Source organism: Delphinus delphis, chromosome 1, assembly GCF_949987515.2.
Source record: "Delphinus delphis chromosome 1, mDelDel1.2, whole genome shotgun sequence".
NCBI classification, from domain to species: domain Eukaryota; kingdom Metazoa; phylum Chordata; class Mammalia; order Artiodactyla; family Delphinidae; genus Delphinus; species Delphinus delphis.
This window is the reverse complement of record NC_082683.1, coordinates 43,752,093-43,778,175: the sequence shown is the minus strand read 5'-3', so window position 1 is coordinate 43,778,175 and position 26,083 is coordinate 43,752,093. Positions and strand designations below refer to the sequence as shown.

The following is a 26,083-nucleotide window of genomic DNA, read 5'->3' as shown; positions in this document are numbered from 1 at the left end:
ACATGCATATGCCCAACAGGCATATGAAAAGATGCTCAACATCCCTAATCACCAGGGAAATGCAAATCAAAACCACAATGAGATGTCACCTCATTCCTGTCAGAATGGCTATCATCAAAAAGAACACAAATAACAAATGTTGGCGAGAATGTGGAGAAAAGGGAACCCTCATATGCTGTTGGGTGGGAATGTAAATTGGTACAGCTACTGGGGAAAACATCATGGAGGTTTCTCAAAAAAACTGAACTACCATATGACCATCAATTCCACTCCTGGGTATATATCCAAAGAAAAAATGAAAACACTAATCTGAAAAGATACATACATCCCAATGTTCATAGCAGCGTTATTTACAACTACCAAGATACAGAAGCAGGGCTTCCCTGGTGGCGCAGTGGTGGAGAATCTGCCTGCCAATGCAGGGGACACGGGTTCGAGCCCTGGTCCAGGAAGATCTCACACGCTGTGGAGCAACTAAGCCCGTGCACCACAACGACTGAGTCTTCACTCTAGAGACCACGAGCCACAACTACTGAAGCCCACGCGCCTAGAGCCTGTGCTCCGCAACGAGAAGCCACCACGATGGGAAGCCCATGCACTGCAACAAAGAGTAGCTCCTGCTCTATGCAACCAGAGAAAGCCCGCGCGCAACAACGAACACCCAACGCAGCCAAAAATAAATAAATAAAATTTAAAAAAAAATTAAAAAAGACATGGAAGCGACCGAAGTGTCCATCAACAGATGAATGGATACCAGCCTTACAACAAATGTTAAATGAACTTCTCTAGGTGGGAAACACAAGAGAAAAAGACCTACAAAAACAAACCCAAAATAATTAAGAAAATGGCAACAGGAACATACATAAAGATGAATGGATAAAGAAGGTGTGTATATGTTTGTGTGTGTGTATATACAACATTTATATTTATATATTACATTTTTATATATAATTTTTATATTTATATATTTTATATATTTATATTTATATAAAATTGACTACTACTCAACCATAAAAGAGAACAAACTTTGCCCATTTGCAGCAACATGGATGGATTCAGAAAGCATGATGCTAAGTGAAATAAGTCAGACAAAGACAAATACTGTATGATATCACTTATATGTGGAGCTTAAAAAAAATACAACAAACTAGTGAATATAACAGAAAAGAAAAAGACACACAGATATAGAGAACAAACTAGTGATTACCAGTGTGTGTATGTGGGCAATAATAGAGGTAGGGGACTGGGAAGTACAAACTACTGGTGTAAGAAAGGCTACGAAGATGTACTGTACAACACAGTAAATATAGCCAGTATTCTGTAATAACTGTAAATGGACTATAATCTTTAAAAATTATATACAAATTTGAAAATTAAAAAAATAAAGAGGATGAATGATGTACCAAAAAAACCCTATTATCAAAATGGCAAGAAATAAGTACTGGCAAGGATGTGGGAACCCTCATACACTGTTAGTGGGAATGTAGATTGGTGCAGTCACTATGGAAAACAGTATGGAGAGTCCCACAAAATTACAAATAGAGCTGCCATATAATCTAGCTATCCCACTTCTGGGTAGTTATCCAAAGAATACAAAAACATTAATTCAAAAAGATACATGCACCCCTATGGTCACTGCAGCATTGTTTACAATAACAAAGATATGGAAACAATCTAAGTGCCCATCAACAGATGAATGGATAAAGAAGATGTGGAATATGTACAATGGAATACTACTCAGCCATTAAAAAAAATGAAATCTTAGCATTTCTGACAACATGGATGGACCTTGACGGTATTATGCTCAGTGAAATTAGTCAGACAGAGAAAGACAAATACCATACAATTTCACTCTTATGTGGAATATAAACAAACAAAATAAGAAAAACTAAAGCAAACAGAAACATGTAGATAGAAAAAACAGAGTAGTGTTTATCAGACAGGAAGAAGTGGAGGGGAGGGCAAAACAGGTAAAGGGGATCAACTGTATGGTGACAGAGGAAACTAAATTTTTGGTGGTGGGTACACCATATTTCTATAGAGAAGTAGAAATATATTCTGTACGTGTAAAACTAGTAATGTTATAAACCAATGTTACCTCAGATCAATAAAGGAAAAAATCAATAAAACCATAAACTGGTTCTTTGACAAGACCAATAAAATCAGTAAGACTCTAGCCAGACTAAAATAAAGAGACAAATTACTAATATCAGAAATGAGAGAGAGGACATCACTACAGATCTCATGGACATTAAAAGGATATGATGGGGCTTCCCTGGTGGCGCAGTGGGTTTGAGTCCGTCCGCCTGCCAATGCAGGGGACACGGGTTCGTGCCCTGGTCCGGGAAGACCCCACATACCACGGAGCGGCTGGGCCCGTGAGCCATGGCCGCTGAGCCTGCCTGTCCAGAGCCTGTGCTCTGCAAGGGGAGAGGCCACAACAGTGAGAGGCCCGCGTACCACAAAAAAAAAAAAGAATATGATGGGCTTCCCTGGTGGTGCAGTGGTTGAAAAGCCACCGGCCAATGCAGGGGACATGGGTTCGAGCCCTGGTCTGGGAAGATCCCACATGCCGCAGAGCAGCTAAGCCTGTGCACCACAACTACTAAGCCTGCACTCTAGGGCCCACATGCCTCAACTACTGAGCCCATGCACCACAACTACTGGGCCTGCACTCTAGAGCCCATGAGCCACAACTACTGAGCCTGCACCACAACTACTGGGCCTGCACTCTAGAGCCCATGAGCCACAACTACTGAGCCTGCATGCCACAGCTATTGAAGCCTGCACGCTTGGAGCCTGTGCTCCGCAGCAAGAGACGCCTCCGCAATGAGAAGCCTGTGCACTGCAACAAAGACCCAATGCAGCCAAAAATAAATAAATTTATTAATTTTTTAAAAGAAGGATATGAAAGGAATACTATGAACAGCTCTATGCCCACAAGTTTGATAACCTAAATTAAATGGACCAAATCCTTGAAAGGCACAATCTACCAAAACTCACACAAAAAGAAATAGACAATGTGAATGGATCTGTATCTATTAAAGAAATTGAATCAATAATTAATAACCTTCCAAAACAAAAAGCACCTGGATGGGTTCACTGGTGAATTCTACCAGACATTTAAGGAAGAAATTGTACCAGTTCTCTACAATTTCTTTCAGAGCATAGTAGCACAGTGGATACCTCCTAACTCATTCTTTGAGGCCAGCATTACCCTAACACCAGAACCACAGAGCACCTGGGACTTTCCTGGTGGAACAGTGGATAAGACTCCATACTCCCAATGCAGGGGGCCCGGGTTCAATCCCTGGTCAGGGGACTAGATCCCATATGCATGCCGCAACTAAGAGTTTGCAAGCCACGACTAAGGAGCCTGCATGCCGCAACTAAGGAGCCTGCCTGCCGCAACTAAGACCTGGTGCAACCAAATAAATAAAAAATAAAATAAAATAAGAAACAAACCACAGAGCTACTATGAAAGAAAACTATAGACCAATATCTCTCATGAACACAGATGCAAAAATCCTCAACAACAACAAAAAAAACTCAACAAAATATTAGCAAATCAAATCTAACCATGTATTTTTTCTTAGGCTGGGGGGGCTGCATTGGGTCTTTGTTGCTGCACACGGGCTTTCTCTAGTTGCAGCAAGCAGGGGCTGCTCTTCGTTGCAGTGCGTGGGCTTCTCATTGCAGTGTTTTCTCTTGTTGCACAGCACAGGCTCTAGGCACGCAGGCTTCAGTAGTTGTGGCAAGCGGGCTAAGTAGTTGTGGCTCATGGGCTCTAGAGCACGGGCTCAGTAGTTGTGGCACACAGGCTTAGTTGTTCCGCGGCATGTGGGATCTTCCCAGACCAGGGCTCGAACCCGTGTCCCCTTCATTGGCAGGCAGATTCTTAACCACCATGCCACCAGGGAAGTCCCAACAATGTATTTTAAAAGTACATGTATATCCTATTTAGCATGAATAACTAAAAGGATTAAAAAACTATTTTCTATACAGAAAAACTACAAAAGATTGACAGTGAAATAGAAGATTAAAACAATTATAAACCAACTAGATCTAACAGAAATCTACAGAACAACTCACCCAATAATGGCAGAATATATATTCTTCTCAAATGCACTTGGAACATTCTCCAAAATAGAGCATATATTGGGCCAAAAAACAAATCTCAATAAATTTTTTAAAACTGAAATAAAGTATGTTCTCAAAGTACAGTTAAATGAATTTAAAAATTAATAACAAAGAAATCTGGAAATTCAAAAGTATTTGGAAATTAAACAATATATTCCTTAAAACGCAGTGGGTCAAAGAAGAAATCAAAAGGGAAAAATCAGAAAATAATTTGAGATGAATGAAAAATAAAGACAACATACAAAAACTTACAGGATGCAGCTAAAGCAGTGCTTGAAGGAAATTTATAGCTCTAATTGCATATATTTAAAAAAGAAGCTCTCAAATCAATAACCTAAACTTCTACCTTAAGACACAGGGAAAAGAAAAGCAAACCAAACACAAAATGAGCAGGAGGAAGGAAATAATAAAAATTATAATGAGAATTAATGAAATGGAGGACAGAAAAGAAAATAAAGTAAAAAAAAAAAATGAATGAAATCAAAAGATGGTTTTTGAAAAGATCAACAAAGTTGACAAAACTTAGCTCTACTGACCAAGAAAAAAAGAGAACTCAAATTTCTAGAATGAGAATTGAAAGGGACAGAACTACTGACCTTGCAGAAATAAAATGAATTGTAAAGAAATATCATGAACAGACTGTATGCTGATAAATATGATAATTTAAATGAAATGGATAAGTTCACAGAATAACACAAACTACCAAAGCTACTGAAGAAGAAACAGACAATATGAATAGACCTATAACAAGTAAACAGATTGAATTAATCATCAAAAAACTATCCACATAAAGAGGCCAAGAGGGCTTTACTGTTGAAATCTACCAAACATTTAAAGAAGAATACATACCAATTCTTCACAAACTCCTCTAAAAAAAAAAAAAAGAAAGAACACCTCCCAATTCATTGAGGTCAGTTTTATCCTGATGCCAAAAATCCATATAAAGACATCACAAGAGGGCTTCCCTGGTGGCGCAGTGGTTGAGAGTCCGCCTGCCGATGCAGGGGACACGGGTTCGTGCCCTGGTCCGGGAGGATCCCACATGCTGTGAAGCGGCTGGGCCCGTGAGCCATGGCCGCTGGGCCTGCGCGTCTGGAGCCTGTGCTCCACAACGGGAGAGGCCACAACAGTGAGAGGGCCACGTACCGCAAAAAAAAAAAAAAAAAAAAAAAGACATCACAAGAACAGAATATCACAGATCAAAATCCTTTTAAATTATGGATGCAAAAATCTTCATCAAATTACCAGCAAACTGAATCTAGTAATAAACAAAAAGATTTATACAATGTGACCAAGTGGGATTTATCCCAGAAAAGCATGGATTAACATCCAAAAGCAAATTAATGTAATACACCACATTAAAAGAATAAAAAACAAAACCCACGTGAACATTTCAACAAATGCAGAAAAAGCCAACACCCTCTTCCTGATGAATACATTCAACAAACTAAAATAGAAGGGAACCTCCTCAGCCTGTTAAGGGCAATTACAAAAAACCCAAAGCTAAAATCACTCTTAATGGTAAAAGACTAGATGCTTTCCCCCTAAGATCAGGAAAAGAAAAGGGTGAATGTTTCAATACTTCAACTTTGTATTGGAGGTTCTAGCCAGGGAAGTTGGACAAGAAAATCAAATAAAAGGCATCCAAATTGGAAAGGAAGAAGTAAAACCATTTCCATTTGCAGATGACATGATCTTGTATACAGAAAATTCTAAGAAATCCTTTAAACTATTAGAACACATAAATCAATTCAGCAAGTTTCCAGGGTATATGATTAACATAAAAAATCAATTGTAGGGACTTCCCTGGTGGTCCAGAGGTTAAGACTCCGTGCTTTCAATGCAGGGGGCACGGGTTTGATCCCTGGATGGGGAACTAAGATCCTACATGCCGCATGGCACAGCCTAATAAAAATTTTAAAAATAATTTTAAAAAATCAATTGGAAAAAAAAAAAATCAATTGGATTTCTGTACACTAAAAATGAACAATCCAAAAATGAAATTAAGAAAGCAATTGTGTAACAGGATCAAGAATAAAATACTTAGAAATAAATTTAACAAAGATGTAAACTTATACCCATAAATTAGAAAACATTGTTGAAATAAATTAAAGATCTATTTTAAATAAATAGAAAGCTCTCCCATGCTCATGTATTAAGGATTTCAGATCGTTAAGATGGTAAAACACTGGTGAAAATAACTAAAGATGATCTAAATAAATAGAAAGACATCATATTCATGGATCAGAAGACTTAATGCTGTTAGGATGGCAAAAATCCCCAAATTGATTATACATATTTGATGCAATTCCTATTCAAATCCCAGGTGGACTGTTTGTAGAAATTGACAAGTCAATTCTCAAATTCACATGGAAATATCAGGAACCCAGAATAACCAAAACAATCCTGAAAAAGGTGAACAAAGTTGGAAGACTCACACTTAACAATTTCAAAACTCACTACAAAGCAAACAGTAATCAAGCTACTTGGTACTGACATAAGGATAGACACATCGATCAATGGAATAGAATTGAGAGTACAAAAATAAACCCATACATCAATGGTCAACTGATTTCCAACAAGGATGCCAAGACTATTCAACACAAAAAAAAGAACAGCCTTTTTAACAAATAGTGCTGGGACAACTGTATAGCCACATGCAAAATAATGAAGCTGGACCCTTACACCTCATGCCAAAAATTATTTCAAAATGGACCAAAGTACTAAACATAAGAGTGAAAGCAATGAAACTCTTAAAAGAAAATGTAGGTGTAAAATCTTTAGGACTTTGCAATGGCTTTGGCAATGGATTCTTAGATACGATACCAAAAGCATAAGCAACAAAAGATAAATTGGACTTCATCAAAATTAAAAACTTCTGTGAGTAAAAGGACACTATCAACTAAGTGAAAAGACAATCTATAGAATGGGAGAAAATAACTGCAAACCATGTTTGATGAGGGACATATCTTACAACTCAATAATAAAAGACAAATAACCTAATAAGAAATAGGCAAAAAATCTGAATAGAGCCTTCTCCAAAGAGAATAAACAAATGGCCAACAAGAACATGAAAAAATGCTCAATATAATTAGTCACTAGGGAAATGCAAATCAAAATCACAATAGATGCCACTTCACATCCACCAGGATGGCTATCAGAAAGTCAGATAACAAGTTTTGATGAGGATGTGGAGAAATCTGAACTCTTGTAACACTGCTGGTGGGAACATAAAACGGTGCAGCCACTTTGGAAAAGAGTTTGGAAGTTCCTCAGAAAGTTAAACACAGCAATTCCACTCCTGGGTATACACCCAAATCCAGCACTTCCATTTTATCCAGCAATTAATCCAGCAATTCCACTCCTGGGTATACACCCAAAAGAAATAAAAACATATGCCCACACACAAATGTGTACACTAATGTTTATAGTAGCATTATTTATAATAGCCAAAATGTAAAAATAACCCAATGTTCATCAACTGAGAAATGAATAAAAAGGGGTATCTCAATACAGTGGGATATTATGCAGCCATAAAAATTCAGTCGTGATTGATGTTACAACATGGATGAACCTTGACAATACTATGTTGAGTGAAAGAAGCCAGACACAAGAGGCCACATGTTGAATGATTCCATTTATATTAAATGTTCAGAAAAGGCAAATCCGTACAGGTAGAAAGTAGATTATGACTGCTTAAAACTAGGGTGGAATGGATAAGGAGATTTTTTTTAAGGTGATGAAAATTGACTGTGATGATGGCTGCACAAATCTGTGAATATACTAAAAAAATAAAAAAAAAACTGAATTGTATACTTTAAATGGATGAATTATACAGTACGTGAATTTTATCTCAATAATGTGTTACCCCCCAAAATTTTTCATTAAGAAAAAACTGTAACATTGCAAATTAAACATAGCTCTTTGAAAGCCCCACTACAATAGGAGGTAAAGGAAAAAAATTTAAAGGTTCATATTCACAAAGAAAAGAATGGGAGATGAGACTATAGCAAGAGCAGGGCAAGCCCAGATGTAAGACAATTTCCATCAAGGGATCCCAGAAAGATTCGGAGAACCAACCTCCACACAAATAAAATGGGAATAACTTCTGTATTTCTCACCGGGTTGCTGTGAGGAGCAAAACAGGAATTATATGTGAAAGTGCTTTTCAAACAGTAAAGTGCTATAAAAGTACACTATAAAGGAGCCTTATCATTACCTTGCCAAGTCATGACCCCAACGAATTGATCAGCTAATTCCTGAGGGAAACTCCAATGCTCCGGAAGACAAAGTGTTCCATCAGATCTTTCAGAACACAATTTCTCCAGGTTAGCAACCAGGACATTCAGGCAGATGTTGACCAAAGAGTAGGGAGACGCCTCCTCCTAGCAAACAAACCCCCAAAGAAATTTGTTAGAACACATCTATAAAAATACAACATAAAAGTGGTCATGCCATACATCAAACTACTTAATGAGGATATCTTAAGATACATTTTCCTCACTCTAATGATTTATATGTAATGAAACTACCTTATTCCAACTATTAACTGAATGGAAGACACTTCTATCTGTTGTAGCTTCTGTTGTATTTTTTAAAAAAATTAAGTTCTCTCAACTCTTCACTTATCTCCTGTTCTCTGCCAGCCACTGAAAATACAGGGATGAGTAAGATATAGTTCTAATCCTTTGGGAGCTAACAGTTTAGTGTGGAATACATCCAATAAATCTGACAATTTCATACAACATAAGGGACTAATCAAGCAGAAATCACATGGTCATTCATTCAACAAATATTTATTGAATGGTTACTACATGCCAGAGGATAAGAAGGCCTGCCTATTCCCACCCTTATAAGTGTTCACACTGTAAAACGTTGCTATACCCAGGAGGCTGCAGAAGAATTAGAACTGACAGATGTAAAACATCTTCTCTAAGAGACTAGCATTTGTTCATTCTACAAATATTTGAGGGACTTCCTGGTGGTCCAGTGGCTAGGACTCCATGTTCCCAATGCAGGGGCCCTGGGTTCGATCCCTAGTCAGGGAAGTAGATCCCACATGCCTCAACTAAGAGTTCGCATGTTGCAACTACGGATCCCACATGCTGCAACCACGACCCGGTGCAGCCAAATAAATAAATTTTTAAAAATATATATTTGAAAGGTATGGCACTCAGACATGAAGAGAGAGTGATTAGCCAGAGATTGCATTTTTGTCAAAGGTTTCAACATGCAATACATTCGCTGACCTCCACCTCACTTTTAACTGATTGAATTCCCTCCATAGTCCGAAGTATAAATTACTCCTTTACACATATCCTCAACTCCTTGTTCCCTCTCCTCCATTACACTCTAAGACATTCTCCTGGAAGAACTTCACTGTTCACCTTTTTTATGGCAACACCCAGCAGCTAATCATCTATGAAGAGGGGAAGAGGGGACTTCCCTGGTGGTCCAGTGGTAAAGAATCCACCTTACCATGCAGGAGACCTGGGTTCGATCCCTGGTCAGGGAACTAAGATCCCACATGCCACGGGGCAATTAAGCCCACGCGCCACACCTACTGAGCTCCCACACCTCAACTAGAGCCCATGTATCCCAAACTACAGAGCTCACGTGCCCCAAACTACAGAGCCCACACACCCTGGAACCTGCAGGCCACAACTAGATAGAAGCCCGTGCACCACAATGAAAGATCCCACATGCCTCAATGAAGACCCTGTGTGCCGCAACTAAGACTCAACACAGCCAAAAATAAATAAATAAATATTTTTTAAAAAAAGAAGAGGGGAAGAGTCACACAACATAGTATGTCATGGAAAATTCATAAACATTAACTTCAAATGAGCCCTCAGTAGCTGGAAATCCTTCAAGGTCTCTTTAGACAGGGCATTTTCTCACCATCAGGCAAGAATTATTTCATGCCTTCTACTTGTTCCTCAAACCCATTTCATGCTGGTAACAGAATCTGGCTCACTTCAGTGAGAAAGATGAAGCCACCTCACCATCAAATTTAGTTTGGAACTGCATGCATCTTTTCCTTGGTCTCCTCTTATACGGAAAACATGTACCTCCTTGCAAAGACCAACACTTCCACGTGTGCTGGCTGGATTTCATCCCTCCTGCCTTAGCCCCTCCTTGTTATTTCTTCATTCATGCACATCTTCAAACTCTCATTCTCAAATGGATCATTCTTTTTTTTTTTTTGGCCAGGCCACACAGCTTGCGGGATCTTAGTACCCTGAGCAGGAACTGAACCTGAGCCCAGGCAGTGAAAGCACCAAGTCCTAACCTCTGGACCACCAGGGAATTCCCATCAAATGGATCACCCCTTTTTTTTTTTTCCAATAAATTTATTTATTTTTGGCTATGTTGGGTCTTCATTGCTGTGGTGGGCTTTCTCTAGTTGCGGTGAGCGGAGATTTCTCTTCGTTGCAGTGTGCGGGCTTCTCATTGCGGTGGTTTCTCTTGTTGCAGAGCACAGGCTCTAGGCACACAGGCCTCAGTAGTTGTGGCACGCGGGCTTCAGCAGTTGTGGCACTGGGCTCAGCAGTTGTGGCTCGTGGGTTCTAGAGTGCAGGCTCAGTAGTTGTGGCACACAGGCTTAGTTTCTCTGCAGCATGTGGGATCTTCCCAGACCAGGGCTCGAACCTGTGTCCCCTGCACTGACAGGCGGATTCTTAACCACTGCGCCACCAGGGAAGCCCCTGGATCACTCTTAACATACAATTTATGCTCTATTATTTGCCTTAAAAACAAAAGCCTTCTGTTGACCCCCACATCCTCTTCAACCATATTTCTTCAGTAAGTTTACTCTGCACGCTGTAATCACTATCCTGTTATTCATTTTTGTTTTTCTTTTAACTGCGGTATAATTTACATATAGCAAAAAAATTACTTTTTGGTGTAGTTAGTTCAACGAGTTTTGACTGATGCATACAGTCGTGTACTACCACCATAATAAAGATATAGAACAGTTCCATGACCCAAAAATTCTCTAGTGTCCCTTTGCAGACAATCCCTCCCACCAACCCCAAGCAACCACTTATCTTCGTTCTGTCCCCAGTGTTCTGCCTTCTCCAAAATGTCATATAAGTAGAATCATTAAGTAACTGGGCCTTTTGAATCTGACATCTTTCATTTTGCATAATGCATTTAACAAAGATTCATCTGTGTTGCTACATGTTTTTGTAATTCGTTCCTTTTTATTGCTGAGAAGCATTCCACTGCAATGAATATACCACAATTTCTTTATTCACCAACTGAAGGGCATCTGGATTACTTGAAGTTTTTGACAATTTTGAATAAAGCTGCTATAACTATTCACAAAGTCTTGTGGGAACACAGTTTTCATTTTTCTTGGGTAGTTACCTAAAAATGGGATTCCTGGGTCCCTGGAATTCAACACTTCCTACATGTTAAGCATGTATTTAACTTTACATAACAGAGTGCTAACCCGTTCTTAGAATGTGACTGTACTATTTTGCATTCCCAAAAGAACATATGAGAGTTTCAACTGCTCCAAATCCTCGCCATTTCAGAATTCATGTCAGAAAGGAGCCAACAAAGCAAAAAAATTCCCTGAAACAGTCTCAGCGGACTTTTACTTGGGTCTCATACCTAGAATTGGTTCATATGCCCATGTGAAAATGGAAATTCTGCTTCCTGTGGGTAATTTCTCTAGATCTATCTTCCAGGTTACTATTTCTTTATTCTGTGGCATTTAGTTCTTCATTGTTGAATTGTATATTGTTCTTTTTCATTTTTATTTCATCTTTTATTTCTTTAATAAATTTTAAATACACTTATTTTATACTGTTTTGGTAATACCATTTTCTGAAGTCCCTGGGAATCTAATTCTGTTAGTTATTGATTCTGTTGATTTTTTTAAGATTTTTTTTTTTAATGTGGACCATTTTTAAAGTCTTTATTAAGTTTGTTTCAATATTGCTTCTGCTTTATGTTTTGCTTTTCTGGCTGTGAGGCATGTGGGATCTTAGCTCCCTGACCAGGGACTGAACCTGCACCCCCTGCATTGGAAGGCAAAGTCTTAACCATTGGACCACCAGGGAAGTCCCTCTGTTGACTCTTAATCATAGAGGTTCATGTTTTATAATTTAAGATTGTGAGCTACTTTTTTTTTTTTTAAGGCCACACAGCATGGCATACAGGATCTTAGTTCCCTGACCAGGGATCGAACCCATGCCCCCTGCATTGGGAGTGCAGAGTCTTAACCACTGGACTGTCAGGGAAGTCCATGAGCTAATCTTTAGTGAGAGTTTACTAGACTCCTGTGAAGCCTGGGAAGAAGATATGTCACATCAGAGAGATTATGCTAAATGCTACTTACTTAGGAGCATCACCAGGGGCCATTTTGATAATTTCTCAGCTACACATTTCCTGAACCAAGCTAGAAATGTCAGTGAAAACCCTTAGTCTGTATGAGGACAGACCTGTCATAGCAAATTTTTAGGACATATTTTTCTCACTCAAAATCCAAGCCAAAACTGACAAGCTTCCCTGTTTCCCTTTCCCATAAGCAGATTGTTTTAGACCTACCATTTCACTGAAGTATGACCAGGCTTTGTCAACCCATGTTTACATATACACATATATATGTATATATTACAGTTCACAGTCTCCATTCAAACTTCCCGCCGGCTTTTGGCAAATGTCTAGTCTCTAATCTTTGGTTATTTTAGGGCCTGCTTACAGTGGTGATTTCCAGCTTCTTTGAATTGGGTGGGGATGCTCGGGATTTTCCTTACTTTGCATTTGAAAGTGTTTGTTATATTTTATCCAGAATATTTTCTTTTAAGACTTTATGACATTATTTGCCATATTATTGGACATGGCAGCCTCGTTTTCAAAATACAGTAAAGGGGACTTCCCTGGTGGTGCAGTGGTTAAGACTCCGTGCTCCCAATGCTGGAGGCCGGGGTTCAATCCCTGTCAGGGAACTAGATCCCACATGCATGCTGCAACTAAGAGTTCACATGTCACAACTAAGGAGCCCATGTGCTGCAACTAAAGACCCAGCAAAAGCAAATAAATATTTTTTAAATACAGTAAAGATTAAATCCATATAAAAGATGTTTAGAACATATGTAAAATATTTAAATAATATAATAAAATATAAAACAATATAAATATTTTTAGATATGGGGATATATGTATATGTATAGCTGATTCACTTTGTTATAGAGCAGAAATTAACACACCATTGTAAAGCAATTATACTCCAATAAAGATGTTAAACATAAATAAATAGGGGGCTTCCCTGGTGGCGCAGTGGTTGAGAGTCCGCCTGCCGATGCAGGGGACACAGGTTCGTGCCCAGGTCTGGGAAGATCCCACATGCCGCGGAGCGGTTGGGCCCGTGAGCCATGGCTGCTGAGCCTGCGCGTCCGGAGCCTGTCTCCGCAACGGGAGAGGCCACAACAGTGAGAGGCCCACGTACCGCAAATAAATAAATAAATAGATAGATAGATAGATAGATAAATAAATAAATAATAAAAATAAAAAGAACTCGAACACAGTAAAATATATATATATATAAATACTTTTAAAACATTCTTGTATTCACCACACAGCTTAAATAGAATATACCAAATTTTTGAAGTTCCTTGTATACCCTTCCCTGATGCTACTCCTCATCCCTTCACCCAGAGGTAATCATTATCCTGAATACTGTTTAGTTCTGCATGTTTTTGAACTTTATATAAATAGAATTATACTACAGTATTCTGTTACTGGTTTTTGATTTATAAATCAGTAGCATGTTTTAGAGATTGATTTCCCATCAAGACCATTAATGACTAACGACTCTGCCTCTATAATATCTAACTACTGATTACATGATTCTAAATATTATCTATAAATCCAATGAATTCTAGATTACTACCTCCAGGTCAGATCTCTCTTTAAGCCACAGTGTTAGATAACCAATTGTCTCCTTGACATATCTACTTAACTGTGTCACAAATACTTCAAACTCACCATGTATGAAACTGAACTTCCCCGGTCTTTCCCTACTCAGTAAACAGCATCACATCTACTCAGCTGCTTAATCTTTACTGACATTTCCTTGCCCTTAATCAACATCCCACACAAGACAGACATCCAATAAATTAGCAAATCCTGTTGGTTCTACTTGTGCCAGACATCTTCCATTTGCTACCTACCTCACACCCAGACCCACTCCTTAATCTTCTCTACCTCTACTCTGAGGTGACTTGTGTGGAATCACTTCAGATAATTTCCCCAGCTCTTTCTCTTTTAAAGTACCCTGGGCTGGCTATGTCTCCCTCATCACTCCTCTAAAATCAGTCCTCTCTCCTGCTACTGACTAAAGGTTTGCATTCTTCTGAAGTTTTTTTTTTTTTAATATTTATTTATTTATTTGGCTGCACCAGGTCTTACTTATGGCACGCGGGATCTCCATTGCCACCTGCAAGATCTTCATTACAGCATGCGGGATCTTTAGTTCCGCATGTGAGATCTTCAGTTGAGGCCAGTGGGACCTTCACTTGTGGCCTGCAGGCTCTTAGTTGCAGCATGTGGGATCTAGTTCCCTGACCAGGAATTGAACCCAGGCCTCCTGCATTGGGTCGTGGAGTCTTAACCACTGCACCACCAGGAAAGTCCCCCCAAAATTCTTATGTTGAAATCTAACCTCTAATTTGATGATATCTGGAGGGAGGAACCTCAGGAAGTCATTAGGTCACGAGGGTGAAGCCCTCACTGAATGGAAGTAGTGCCCCTATCAGAGAGACCCCAGAGAGTTCCCTTGTCCTTTCTGCCATGTGAGAACACGGTAAAAAGATGTATATGAACCAGGAATTGGGCTCTCACCAGACACCAAATCCCCAGCACCTTGATCTTGGACTTCCTAGCTTCCAGAACAGTGAGAAATAAATTTATGTTGTTTATAAGTCACCCAGTCTACAGTATTTTAGTTATAGCGGCCCAGATGAACTAAGATATTCCTTCTGAGAGGTCCTTTGGGCCTAGGGGTGGCAATAGCTACTGTTACTGGACATTGAGTAGCATATTATTGTGGTTTTCCATACCTCTCCCTTATCTTTGGAAGTAGTCCCTTAATTAAACTCTCATTAAATTATCCCTATTCTGAATGTGTCATCTATTTCCTGCTGTGAGTATGACTGTTAAACCTCCCAAATAAATTTCTAGTTCATCCCCTTCTTTCTAGCTCCACTACTAATTTCTAATCCAAGTCACTACCATATCTTTTCCTAGAATACTAAAAAACTACAAATTAGTTTCTCTACTTTCACTCTTAATCCTTTTCCAATCCATCTCTACCCAGAGTTTAGACTCATCATTTCTAAAATATAAACAGTACTATATAACTCTCCTAATGAACATGCTTTAATGGGTACAAGGTAAAAAAACAAAACAAAACAAAAGCTGCATTTTATATACAACTGACAATTAATTGGAAAATTAAATTTAAAAAATTTACAATAGCATTTTTGTTTTCTTTTGATTTGATTTTTGGCCACACCATGTGGCATGCGAGATCTTAGTTCCCCAACCATGGATCAAACCCGTGCCCCCTGCGCTTGGGAGCGCAGAGTCTTAACCACTGGGCTGCCAGGGAATTCCCCACAATAGCACTTTAAAAACCTCAGTGGGGACTTCCCTGGCGATCTAGTGGTAAAGAATCTGCCTTCTGGGCTTCCCTGGTGGCACAGTGGTTGAGAGTCCGCCTGCCGATGCAGGGGACACGGGTTCGTGACCCGGTCCGGGAGGATCCCACATGCTGCAGAGCAGTTGGGCCTGTGAGCCATGGCCACTGAGCCTGCGCGTCTGGAGCCTGTGCTCTGCAACGGGAGAGGCCACAACAGTGAGAGGTCCGCGTACCGCAAAAAAAAAAAAAAAAAAAAAGAATCCGCCTTCCAATGCAGGGGACCAGGGTTCGATCCCTGGTCAGGGAACTAGGATCCCGCATGCCACAACTACTGAACTTGAGCGTCTCAACAAGAAAGCCTGTGTGCCCCAAACTACAGAGCCCACGTGCCCTGGAGCCTTTGTGCCACAACCAGAGAGAGAAAACCTGCATGCCACAACTAGAGAGAAGCCCGTGCACCGCAATGAAAGATCCTGCATGACTCAATGAAGATCGTGTGGGCTTCCCTGGTGGCGCAGTGATTGAGAGTCCGCCTGCCGATGCAGGGGACACGGGTTCGTCCCCCGGTCCGGGAAGATCCCACATGCCACGGAGCGGCTGGGCCCGTGAGCCATGGCTGCTGAGCCTGCACGTCCGGAGCCTGTGCTCCGCAACGGGAGAGGCCACAACAGTGAGACCCGCATACCGCAAAAAAAAGAAAAAAAAAAAAAGATCATGTGTGCTGCAACTAAGACCCAATGCAGACAAAATAAATAAATAATAAATTTTTAAAAAATAATTGAACAAAAATTTAAAAATTAAAACCTCAGGGAATTCCCTGGCGGTCCAGTGATTAGGAATATGTACTTCCACTGCTGGGAGCACGAATACAATCCCTGATCACGGAACTAAGGACCCGCATGCCCCAAGGCATGGTCCCCCCTAAAAAAAAAATCTGTTTTAAAAACCTCACATATAGGCCTGACTCAGGAAGACGACAAAAATCTAAATACAATAGTATCCATAAAGTTTAGCTTACAATAAAATATGGTAAGAATCAGGACAGAAAATAAAATTAGTCAACAGAAACAGACCCAGGGAATCCCCTGGAGGTCCAGTGGTTAGGACTCCGTGCTTTCACTTTCACTGCCTAGGGTGCAGGTTCAATCCCTGGTCAGGGAACTGAGATCCCACAAGCTGCGCAATGCCAGGAAGGGAGGGAGGGAGGAAGGAACCCAGAAATAACATAATTAGCAGACAAGAAATTTAAAACAGATATTATAATTCATGGATATAGAGGAGAATATGAATATAATGAGGGAATAAATATGCAATCTCAACACAGAAGTGCAAGATCTGAAAAAGACCCAAATGGAACTTTCAGAGTTGAAAAATACATTATTTAATGTAAACAACACATTAGATGATATTATCAACAGATTAGATACTACAAAATTAAAGATAAGTGAAGTTAGGTAGCGCAATAGAAACTATCTAAACTGAAACAGAAAAAGTCTGGGAAAAAAAAAGTGGAGAATCATAGAACTCCAAGGGACAATCTTAAGCAGTTTAATACAAATGTATAATTAAAACTCCAGAAGAGAGGAGTTATTGGAGAAGAAAAAATATTTTAAGAAATAATGGTCAAGGAGGACAATGTCCTACACTTGGAATCTATGAAATTATTTTACAGTGTAATATTTATTGAATTACACAGTTAATTCACCAGGTACAAAGAACAACAAACTTAATAGCTTTCTTTTTTAAAAAGTCAAAAAATATTGACTTTAGATACAAAATATAAACCCACTGATCCCAGAAGCAAAAATGGACCCAAAGTGAAATAAACAAAAGATACCACAACATAATAAATGTCTAGAAACCAACAATAAAGAGAAAAACCTTAAGACTGGGGGAGGGGGGAACCAGAGGTAATGTGGACACAGTTTAAAAAAAAAAAAAAAAGGAAGTATGACCACTAAATTTTCATCAGAAGCAATACTAGCCAGAAGACAATGAAATAACATTTTCAGGGATTTCCCTGGTGGGCCAGCGGTTACGACTCCACGCTCCCAATGCAGGGGGCCCAGGTTTGATCCGTGGTCAGGGAACTAGATCCCATGTGCCACAACTAAGAGTTAGAATGCCACAACTAAAGATGTCGCATGCCACAACTAAGAACCAGTGCAGCCAAATAAATAAATATTAAAAAAAAAAGAAAAACTAAGTGCAATGAAAATATCTTTCAGAAATAAAAGTAAAATAAAGACATTTTCAGACTTTTTTTCTTATTTCCTAATTCCTTTAAGAAATGATTGATCAAAGAAAAAGTAAAAACAATATATTGTGCAATTTCTAACATGGAGAAGTAAAATGTATTATTTCAAAAGTACAAAGTACAGGAAAGAGGTTAGAAAATGAAAGAATACTGTTGTAAGGTGAAGCGATATATTTAAAAGTAGACTGTGGTAAGTCAAACATGTATATTTTAAAACCTGGAGCTGTGACTCTCAAACTTAGAACCCCTTTATACTCTTAAAAATTGTATTACATCTTTCAACATTTTCTGCATTAAAACTAAGAAATCTTTAAAATATGTATTAATTCATTTAGAAATAATAAAAGTTAAAATAAAAATCAAATGTTGACACAAAGAACATTTTTTTTTTTTTTGGCCACACCGTGTGGCTTGCAGGATCTTAGTTCCCAGACCAGGGATTGAACCCTGGCCTCGGCAGTAAAAGCACCAAGTCCTAACCACTGGACCTCCAGGGAATTCCCAAGAAAGAACATTTTTTTAAAACAGCTATATTTTCAAAAAGAATTTTTAAAAGTTTAGTGACAACGGCAGCACTGTTTTACATTTTTGCAAATTTCATTAATGTGTGACTTAATGAAAGAGAATGCAGTCTTAGAGACCCCAGAGGTCTTGAGTCCACATTTAAAAACTGCTATCTTTGAGTGACCATTAAAGAGAGTTGGGGTGGGGCAGGGAAAGGAGAGGAACAGAACTAGTAAGTCAACAGAAGAGATAAAATGAAACTTTAAAAATACTCAACTGAGGGAATTCCCTGGCAGTCCAGTGGTTAGGACTCCATGCTTTCACTTCTGAGGGTGCAAATTCAATCCCTGGTCGCAGAACTAAGGTTCCGCAAGCTGCGCAGCATGGCCACAAAATATATATGTGTATACTCATTTGAAAAGAAGCCAGGCAAAGGAGAAACACGACAACAAACACATAGGACAAATAGAACACAAACAGCAACTTAAACACAACAATTTTGATAATTATATTTACTCTAATTTAAAAGGCACAGATTGTCAAACTGGATTAAAAAAGCAAGCCTGCTGTTTACAAGAGATGGGCTTTAAACAACACAGCATTGTTTAAAAAACACTAACCATACGGAGCCTGGAGTGACTATGTTAATGTCAGAAAAAGAAGCCTTCAGGAAAAGAATATTATCAGAAATCAAGATGGACATTTCATAATGATAAAAGGATGAATTCATCAAGAAGACATAATTCCTAATGTATATGCACTTACTAACAGCTTCAAAGTTCATAAAGTAAAAACTGAAAGAATAAACAGAAAAATTGATGATTACAGTTGGAAGTTAACACTTGTCTTCAGCAACTGATAAAAACAAGTAGATGGAAAATGAATAAGAATATAGATTAACATTGGGAAATCCCTGGCAGTCCAGTGCTTAGGACTCTGCGCTTCCACTGCAGGGGGCACAGGTTGGATCCCTGGTAGGGGAACTAAGATCCTGCATGCCACACTGTGTGGCCAAAAAAAAAAATGAATATAGATTAACATTCTCAATCAACTTGACCTGACATTCATAGAATACTATACCCAACTACAGAACACATACTCCTTTTAAGTACACATGAACATGCACCAAGATAGATAATATCTGAGCCATAAAACAAATCTCAATAAATATAAATGGATTGAAATCATAGAGCATGTTTTCTGACAACAATGTATTTGCATTAAACAAAAAGATATGTGGAACATCCCCAACTATTTGGGAATTAGGCAGTACACTTCTAAATATCCCATGGGTCAAAGAAGGACTCTTAACAGTACTTATAAAGTATTTTTAACAATATATCAAAATTTATGAGCACTTCCCCCAAGAAGTAGATATAGTTTAAAACCTTCCCTCAGGGGGAGGGATAAATTGGGAGTTTAGGATTGACATAACACACTACTATATTTAAAACAGATAACCAACAAGGACCTACTGTATAGCACAGGAAACTCTGCTCAATATATTCTGTAATAACCTAAAGAGGAAAAGAATTTGAAAAAGAATAGATATATGTATAACTGAATCACTTTGCTGTACACCTGAAACTAACACAACATTGTAAATCAACTATAGTCCAATATAAAATAAAAATTAAAAAATAAAATAAAATAAAATAAATTTTTTTTTAAATCCCCCAAAGAAATTAAAGTCTCAGTGGTTTCACTGGTGAATTCTGTTAAACATCTAAGGAATAAATAATACCAATATCCCACAAACTCAAAAAACTGAATAGGGAACACTTCCCAACTCATATTTTAAGGCCAACATTATCTAGATACTAAAACCAGATAATTTTTTTTTTTTTTTTTTTGCCCTTGCCGCGTGGCTTGTGAGATCTTAGTTCCTAGACTAGGGATCAAACCCGGGCCCACAGCAGTGAAAACGCAGAGTCCTAACCACTGGACCACCAGGGAATTCCCAGATAAAATATTTTTAAAGAGCAATTTGCCTCATAAACATGGACATAAACAATATTTCAAAAATATTAGCAATAGAATTCTTCGATATATAAAAATAATACATCATGACCAGGTGGTGTTTATTCCTAGAATATAAAGTTAAATTCACAATCAATAAAATCCAGCACATTAACACAATAAAGAACAAAAACATCTTATTAAATGCTGAAAAAGCACTGAACAAAATTCAACACACATTCATGATTTAAAAAAACAAAAACAGGGCTTCCCTGGTGGCGCAGTGGTTGAGAGTCCGCCTGCTGATGCAGGGGACATGGGTTCGCGCCCCGGTCTGGGAGGATCCCACATGCCGCGGAGCGGCTGGGCCCGTGAGCCATGGCCGCTGAGCCTGCGCGTCCGGAGCCTGTGCTCCGCAACGGGAGAGGCCACAACAGTGAGAGGCCCGCGTACCACACACACAAAAAAAACTCATTAAACTAGGAATAGAAGAAAAATTCCTTAATTTGACAAAGGGCATCTAACAGAAAAACCTACAGCCAGTATCATACTTGGAGGTGAAAGATCTAGAACAATACAAATATGTCTATTCTCACCACTTCTACATTCTACAAAAGGTCCTAGAAAATGCATTTTAAAAAAAAGAAAATAAAAAGCACAGACTGAAAGAGAATAAGTAAAGCTGCCTTTATTTGCAGATGACAGATTGTAAAGAAAATCTTAAGAAATCTTAAAAAAACTGGAGAAAATAGGTGGCTTTAGCGAAGTTGTAGGATACAAGATCAATATACCCCCCAAATTATAAACTGTTAAAAAGTATTTACAGAGCTTCCCTGGTGGCGCAGTGGTTGAGAGTCCACCTGCCGATGCAGGGGACACAGGTTTGTGCCCCGGTCCGGGAAGATCCCACATGCCGCGGAGCGGCTGGGCCCGTGAGCCATGGCCGCTGAGCCTGCGCGTCTGGAGCCTGTGCTCCGCAATGGGAGAGGCCACAACAGTGAGAGGCCCGCGTACCGCAAAAAAAAAAAAAAAAAAAAAAAAGTATTTACAGTACTACCAAAAACAGGGATAAATTTAACAAAATATGTAAAAGACCTTTACACCAAAAACTACAAAACACTGCTAAATAAAATTAAAAACAGCATAGAGAAATATATCTAAAGGAAAAGTATTCATGCATTGTACAACTTTTAAAATTAATTAAAAATAAAATCTTAACCAAAAAAACGAGTGTACACAGTACAGTATGGAACCAGACAGAAAATGGATTATTAGTCTGATCACTTTTCTAAAGAAAACCTTGTTTTTCAATTCCAGTCAGCGCCAACAAAAAATGTGCTTGATACGCTGTATCAGTACATACATTAAAAACGCAGCTTTTCCATTAGCTACAAACAAATTTACAAATTATTTAGGCAGCTTTCAAAAGTGAGTCCAAAAGGGTCTACAGGAATACAGGCTAGATCTTTGAAGGACACAAAAGCCAACACGGCGTCAGCGTGTAAAGTACAACCTCACTCAGGATACTTCCTTCCCCCCCCCCATACTAATTGTGGGTTGAGCGTTCATTAGATTTTGAGTTCTAAGAGCGGTAGCCCTTGGGATGTTGTAGAACATGGAGTCTGACATCAGAACAACTGATGTCAGGCTCCAGATCATTAGAAAGTCAAGGAACGGTTCTCAATTTCCTGTATTACACCAGTAAGATGCCTACAAAAAAATCCGAGATTACTCTAGAAATGCAATACCTGACACACAGTAGGCGCCAAATACAAACTCTTTTGGTTTGCATTTTACTCAGTTTAGTCTAACAGGCATTCCGACGGAAAAGAGAGGGAAACAAACACGTGGAATTTAAGGAATTTCAGTCTTCCGGGCTCCAGTGCCCCCCGCCGGGCTCAGAAGGTCTTTCCTGTTAACGATCCCGGGACCGACAGGTCACGGCCTCTGGGAAGCAACAGATCCCCAACACACGGGGAACGGTCGAGGTTTGAGGCATTTGGGTGCATCATGACAAAAAGCGCCACCGTCTACTACGGGCCAAGTCTAAAGCCATGCCCAGCACTTACGTCTACATTTACACCACCCTGCAAAATAGCTGCCGCCCTCGCAGGCACAGTTGAGAATCAGAGACCTGAGCAGGGGACTCGCCCAAGGTCACGCGGGAGGCGGGACTCATCCCGCCGCCCCTCCTCTCAGCTGCGCAGGGTCTGCTCGCTCGGCTCCAAGGCTGGGACGCCCTGGGAGGAAAACTCTTCTCCGGCATGCACTTCCCATAAAAGATAGAAGCCTGGCAGGGGGCTCAGCCTCTTCAGACTTTACCCCCGCGTCGGTCAAACGAGCCAACAAGTGCCTCAACACAGTCCCCGACGACTCGCCGTGCTCGCCAGGGGCCTGGCGTCCCACCTAGGCTCGCGTTCCCCCCTCCCCCTCCCCGGTGCTCACCTGCGCTACGCCGCAGCCCAGGTCGTCCTTATGAGCGTCCGGAGGGACGATAGTCCGGGGCGAGAGGCCTGGGTGCAAGAAGTGAACCATGGCGAGCCCCGCCGGAAAGGCGTCGAGGAGAGAGCGGCCGTCGAGCGGGCCCGGATCCCGCGAGAGGTGGTCTCGACCGGCACCGGAAAGCAGCTGAACAGCGCCCGCTCGGCGGGCAGGCACTCTGCGCTCTTGCGGAAGGTTTGGGCTTTTGTAAAGCACTCGTCCGCCGCAGACCCCGCCCCCAGGACGGCCTTCCCCACCCACACCGGGCCGACCACCCCTCCACGCCTTGAGGGCCCAACAGCCCTTCTTCCGCCTTTTTGACGCTCTAGAGACCAACCTTAAGCCTTCCGAACCACTCGCCCAACTCCTACACATCCCTCTGAGACCGTCTCCCTCCAACCGACACCATAGGGCTAGGTACCACATTCTTGTCGCCGGTCAAAGGCATGGCCATGGACCAGCTCTGTGGAGTTGGGAAATAGAATGTGGTGGGCCCTCCGTGTCCCCAGGGACATTGGTTTCAGGATCCACCATATGCAAATCCTCTGAAACTGAAGTACCTTATATAAAATGGTGTAACATTTGCATTATAACCTAGGCACCTTGTCCACTATACTTCAAATCACCTCTAGAGTGCTTATACTAATACAATGTAAATGCTGTGTAAATAGCGGCTGGTACTGGCAAATTCAACTTTTACTTTTTGAAATTTTATGGAATTTTTTTCCTGAACATCTTCCATAGCGGTTGAATCCAGGGATGGAGAGCCCGTGGATAAGGAGGGCTGATTGTATACATTTTTTAATTACTTATGGCTGTGTGGGGTCCTCGTTGCTGGGCACAGGCTTTCTCTAGTTGCGGCGAGCAGGGGCTACTCATTGCGGTGGCTTCTCGTTGCGGAGCACGGGCTCTAGGGCATGCAGGCTTCAGTAGTTGTGGCACACGGGCTCAGTAGTTGTGGCTCACAGGCTCTAGAGCACAGTCTCAGTAGTTTTGGCGCACAGGCTTAGTTGCTCCGCAGCACGAGGTATCCTCCCAGTCCAGGGATCGAACCTGTGTCCCCTGCATTGGCAGCGCAGGCGGATTCTTAACCACTGCACCACCAGGGAAGCCCCTACATTTTGAAATCTATTTTTTAAAGTCCTTTCTCCTACACATCTGGCAACAGCACCTCTCTTATATCAGACCTCTGTTTCACCTTCTACTGACATTGGATGAATCAAATATCAAAACCACTTCTGATCTAGTAAGTACACAAACTGAACTGCTCAGCTTTCTTGTGACCTAAAAAGTATGGAGAAGACCCTTCTAACCTGCTGCAAGAAAGAAACCCTGAGAGAGAGTAGTGAATTAGTACACTTTAGCTAATTTAAGAGAAAATATGTCTTGGAAAAGGATAGTTATTGAGAGTAGGGGGCTTGGATTTGAATCCTGCTTTGGAATGCCTGCTCAGCCACCTACTAACTTGTGAACCTTGGACAAGGTTTTTAATTTCTCTGAAGCTCAACTTCCCCATCAGTAAAATGGGATGAGAATGCCTTATCTCACAGGGTTAATATAAGGATTAAATAAGATAATGTATGTAGGGAGTTCCCTGGTGGTCTAGTGGTTAGGATTCCACGCTTTCACTGCCATGGTCCAGGTTCAATCCCTGGTAGGGGAACTGAAATCCCTCAGCTGCACGACAAAAAAAAAAAATAGAAAAAAAAAGATTATGTAAAACACATGAAAATGAGTAATGAAACAAGTCCTTGATAAGTGGATTGAAATGTTAAAGTTATTTTTCAAGTTCAAATAACTGCAAAATGCTTTCCTTTCACATTTATTCTTTTATTTAATCCTCATACAAATAGAAATCCCAGGCCTTAGGTAACTCCATTTTACCCATAGAGAAACTGAACTACCTGAGGGATTGAGCAGACAAGTTAAATTTTACCTACATGATGCGTGGAAAACCTGGGAGTCAAAGTTGAGTTTTCTAAATCCAAATCCAATCAATGTTCTTTTTTTAATTTAATTTTTATTTTAGATTGGACTATAGTTGATTTACAATGTTGTGTTAGTTTCAGGTATACTTTTTTAAATTTAATTTTTATTTTATATTAGAGTACATTAAACGGACTATTTCCTAACTTCTGTCAACTCTCCAACACCTCTTCCCCCAACCATACTGTCAGTTTCCTCTTTCACTGAAAAAAGAAAAGAATCAAAAAGAACATTCCAAGCTCCCCCCATCACATCTACCCACCTACCAGTATAGGCTCTCTGTCTTTGCATTCCCTCCTATTACTATGAACTATTTATACCCTTATCTAAGGCCAACTCTGGACTTGTGCAATAGATCTCATCTTCCCTTGCTTAGTCAAAGACATCATCCAGCAACATCCTTTCTCCTAAATTATCATTTTTCCCCCTCCTTCTTGGATCATTCCCACCAGCTGATATTTTTCCCATAATTAAAAAAAAAAAAAACACTTCTTTTGACCTAATTTCCCTATTCAGGTATTGCCCTCACATCTCTTCCATCCTTTAGAGCAAAACTTATCCAAAATGTGGTCTGCACTTGCTGTCTCCAATTTTTCTCTTACCATTTTCTTTCACCTCTGCCACTCTACTAACCGTTCTTGTCAACTTCAAAGTTGCTGAATTCAGTTGTCACTCCTCTCTCATCTTATTTGTTCAGCAGCATTTGACCCAAGTGACCCATTTGACCCATGCCACGGAGCAACTAAGCCCACGCGCCACAGCTACTGAGCCTGCACTCTAGAGCCCGCGAGCCACAACTACTGAAGCCCACACACCTAGAGCCTGTGCTCTGCACCAAAGAGAAGCCACCACAATGAGAAGCCCGCACACCACAACGAAGAGTAGCCCCCACTCGCTGCAACTAAAGAAAGCCCACACACAGCAACAAAGACCCAATGCAGCCAAAAATAAATTTAAAAAAAAATTAGGTACTGAAATTGTTTCAGTTCTAGAAATGTACCTTTGCACATTCATTGTTGTCCATGCCACCTCCCCCTACTAAGTAATTCCTATTAATCCTTCTGATCTCACTGAGATGTCACTTCCTTTAGAGAGCCTTCACT

The 26,083-nt window shown here is 40.1% G+C and overlaps 1 protein-coding gene across 1 annotated transcript in view; it reads right to left on the bottom strand.

Moving 5' to 3' along the window:
- ZYG11A (zyg-11 family member A, cell cycle regulator) overlaps positions 1-23,048 on the bottom strand; it is a 58,223-nt gene extending 35,175 nt beyond the window's left edge. Inside the window, exons 1-2 of the mRNA XM_060005187.1 lie at positions 22,959-23,048; positions 8,360-8,525 (exon numbers count right to left, since the gene is read on the bottom strand). Coding sequence (XP_059861170.1) covers positions 8,360-8,525; positions 22,959-23,048 — 256 coding nt within the window. The remainder of the gene's footprint in view (positions 1-8,359; positions 8,526-22,958) is intronic.
- Between the last annotated feature and the right edge of the window lie 3,035 nt (positions 23,049-26,083).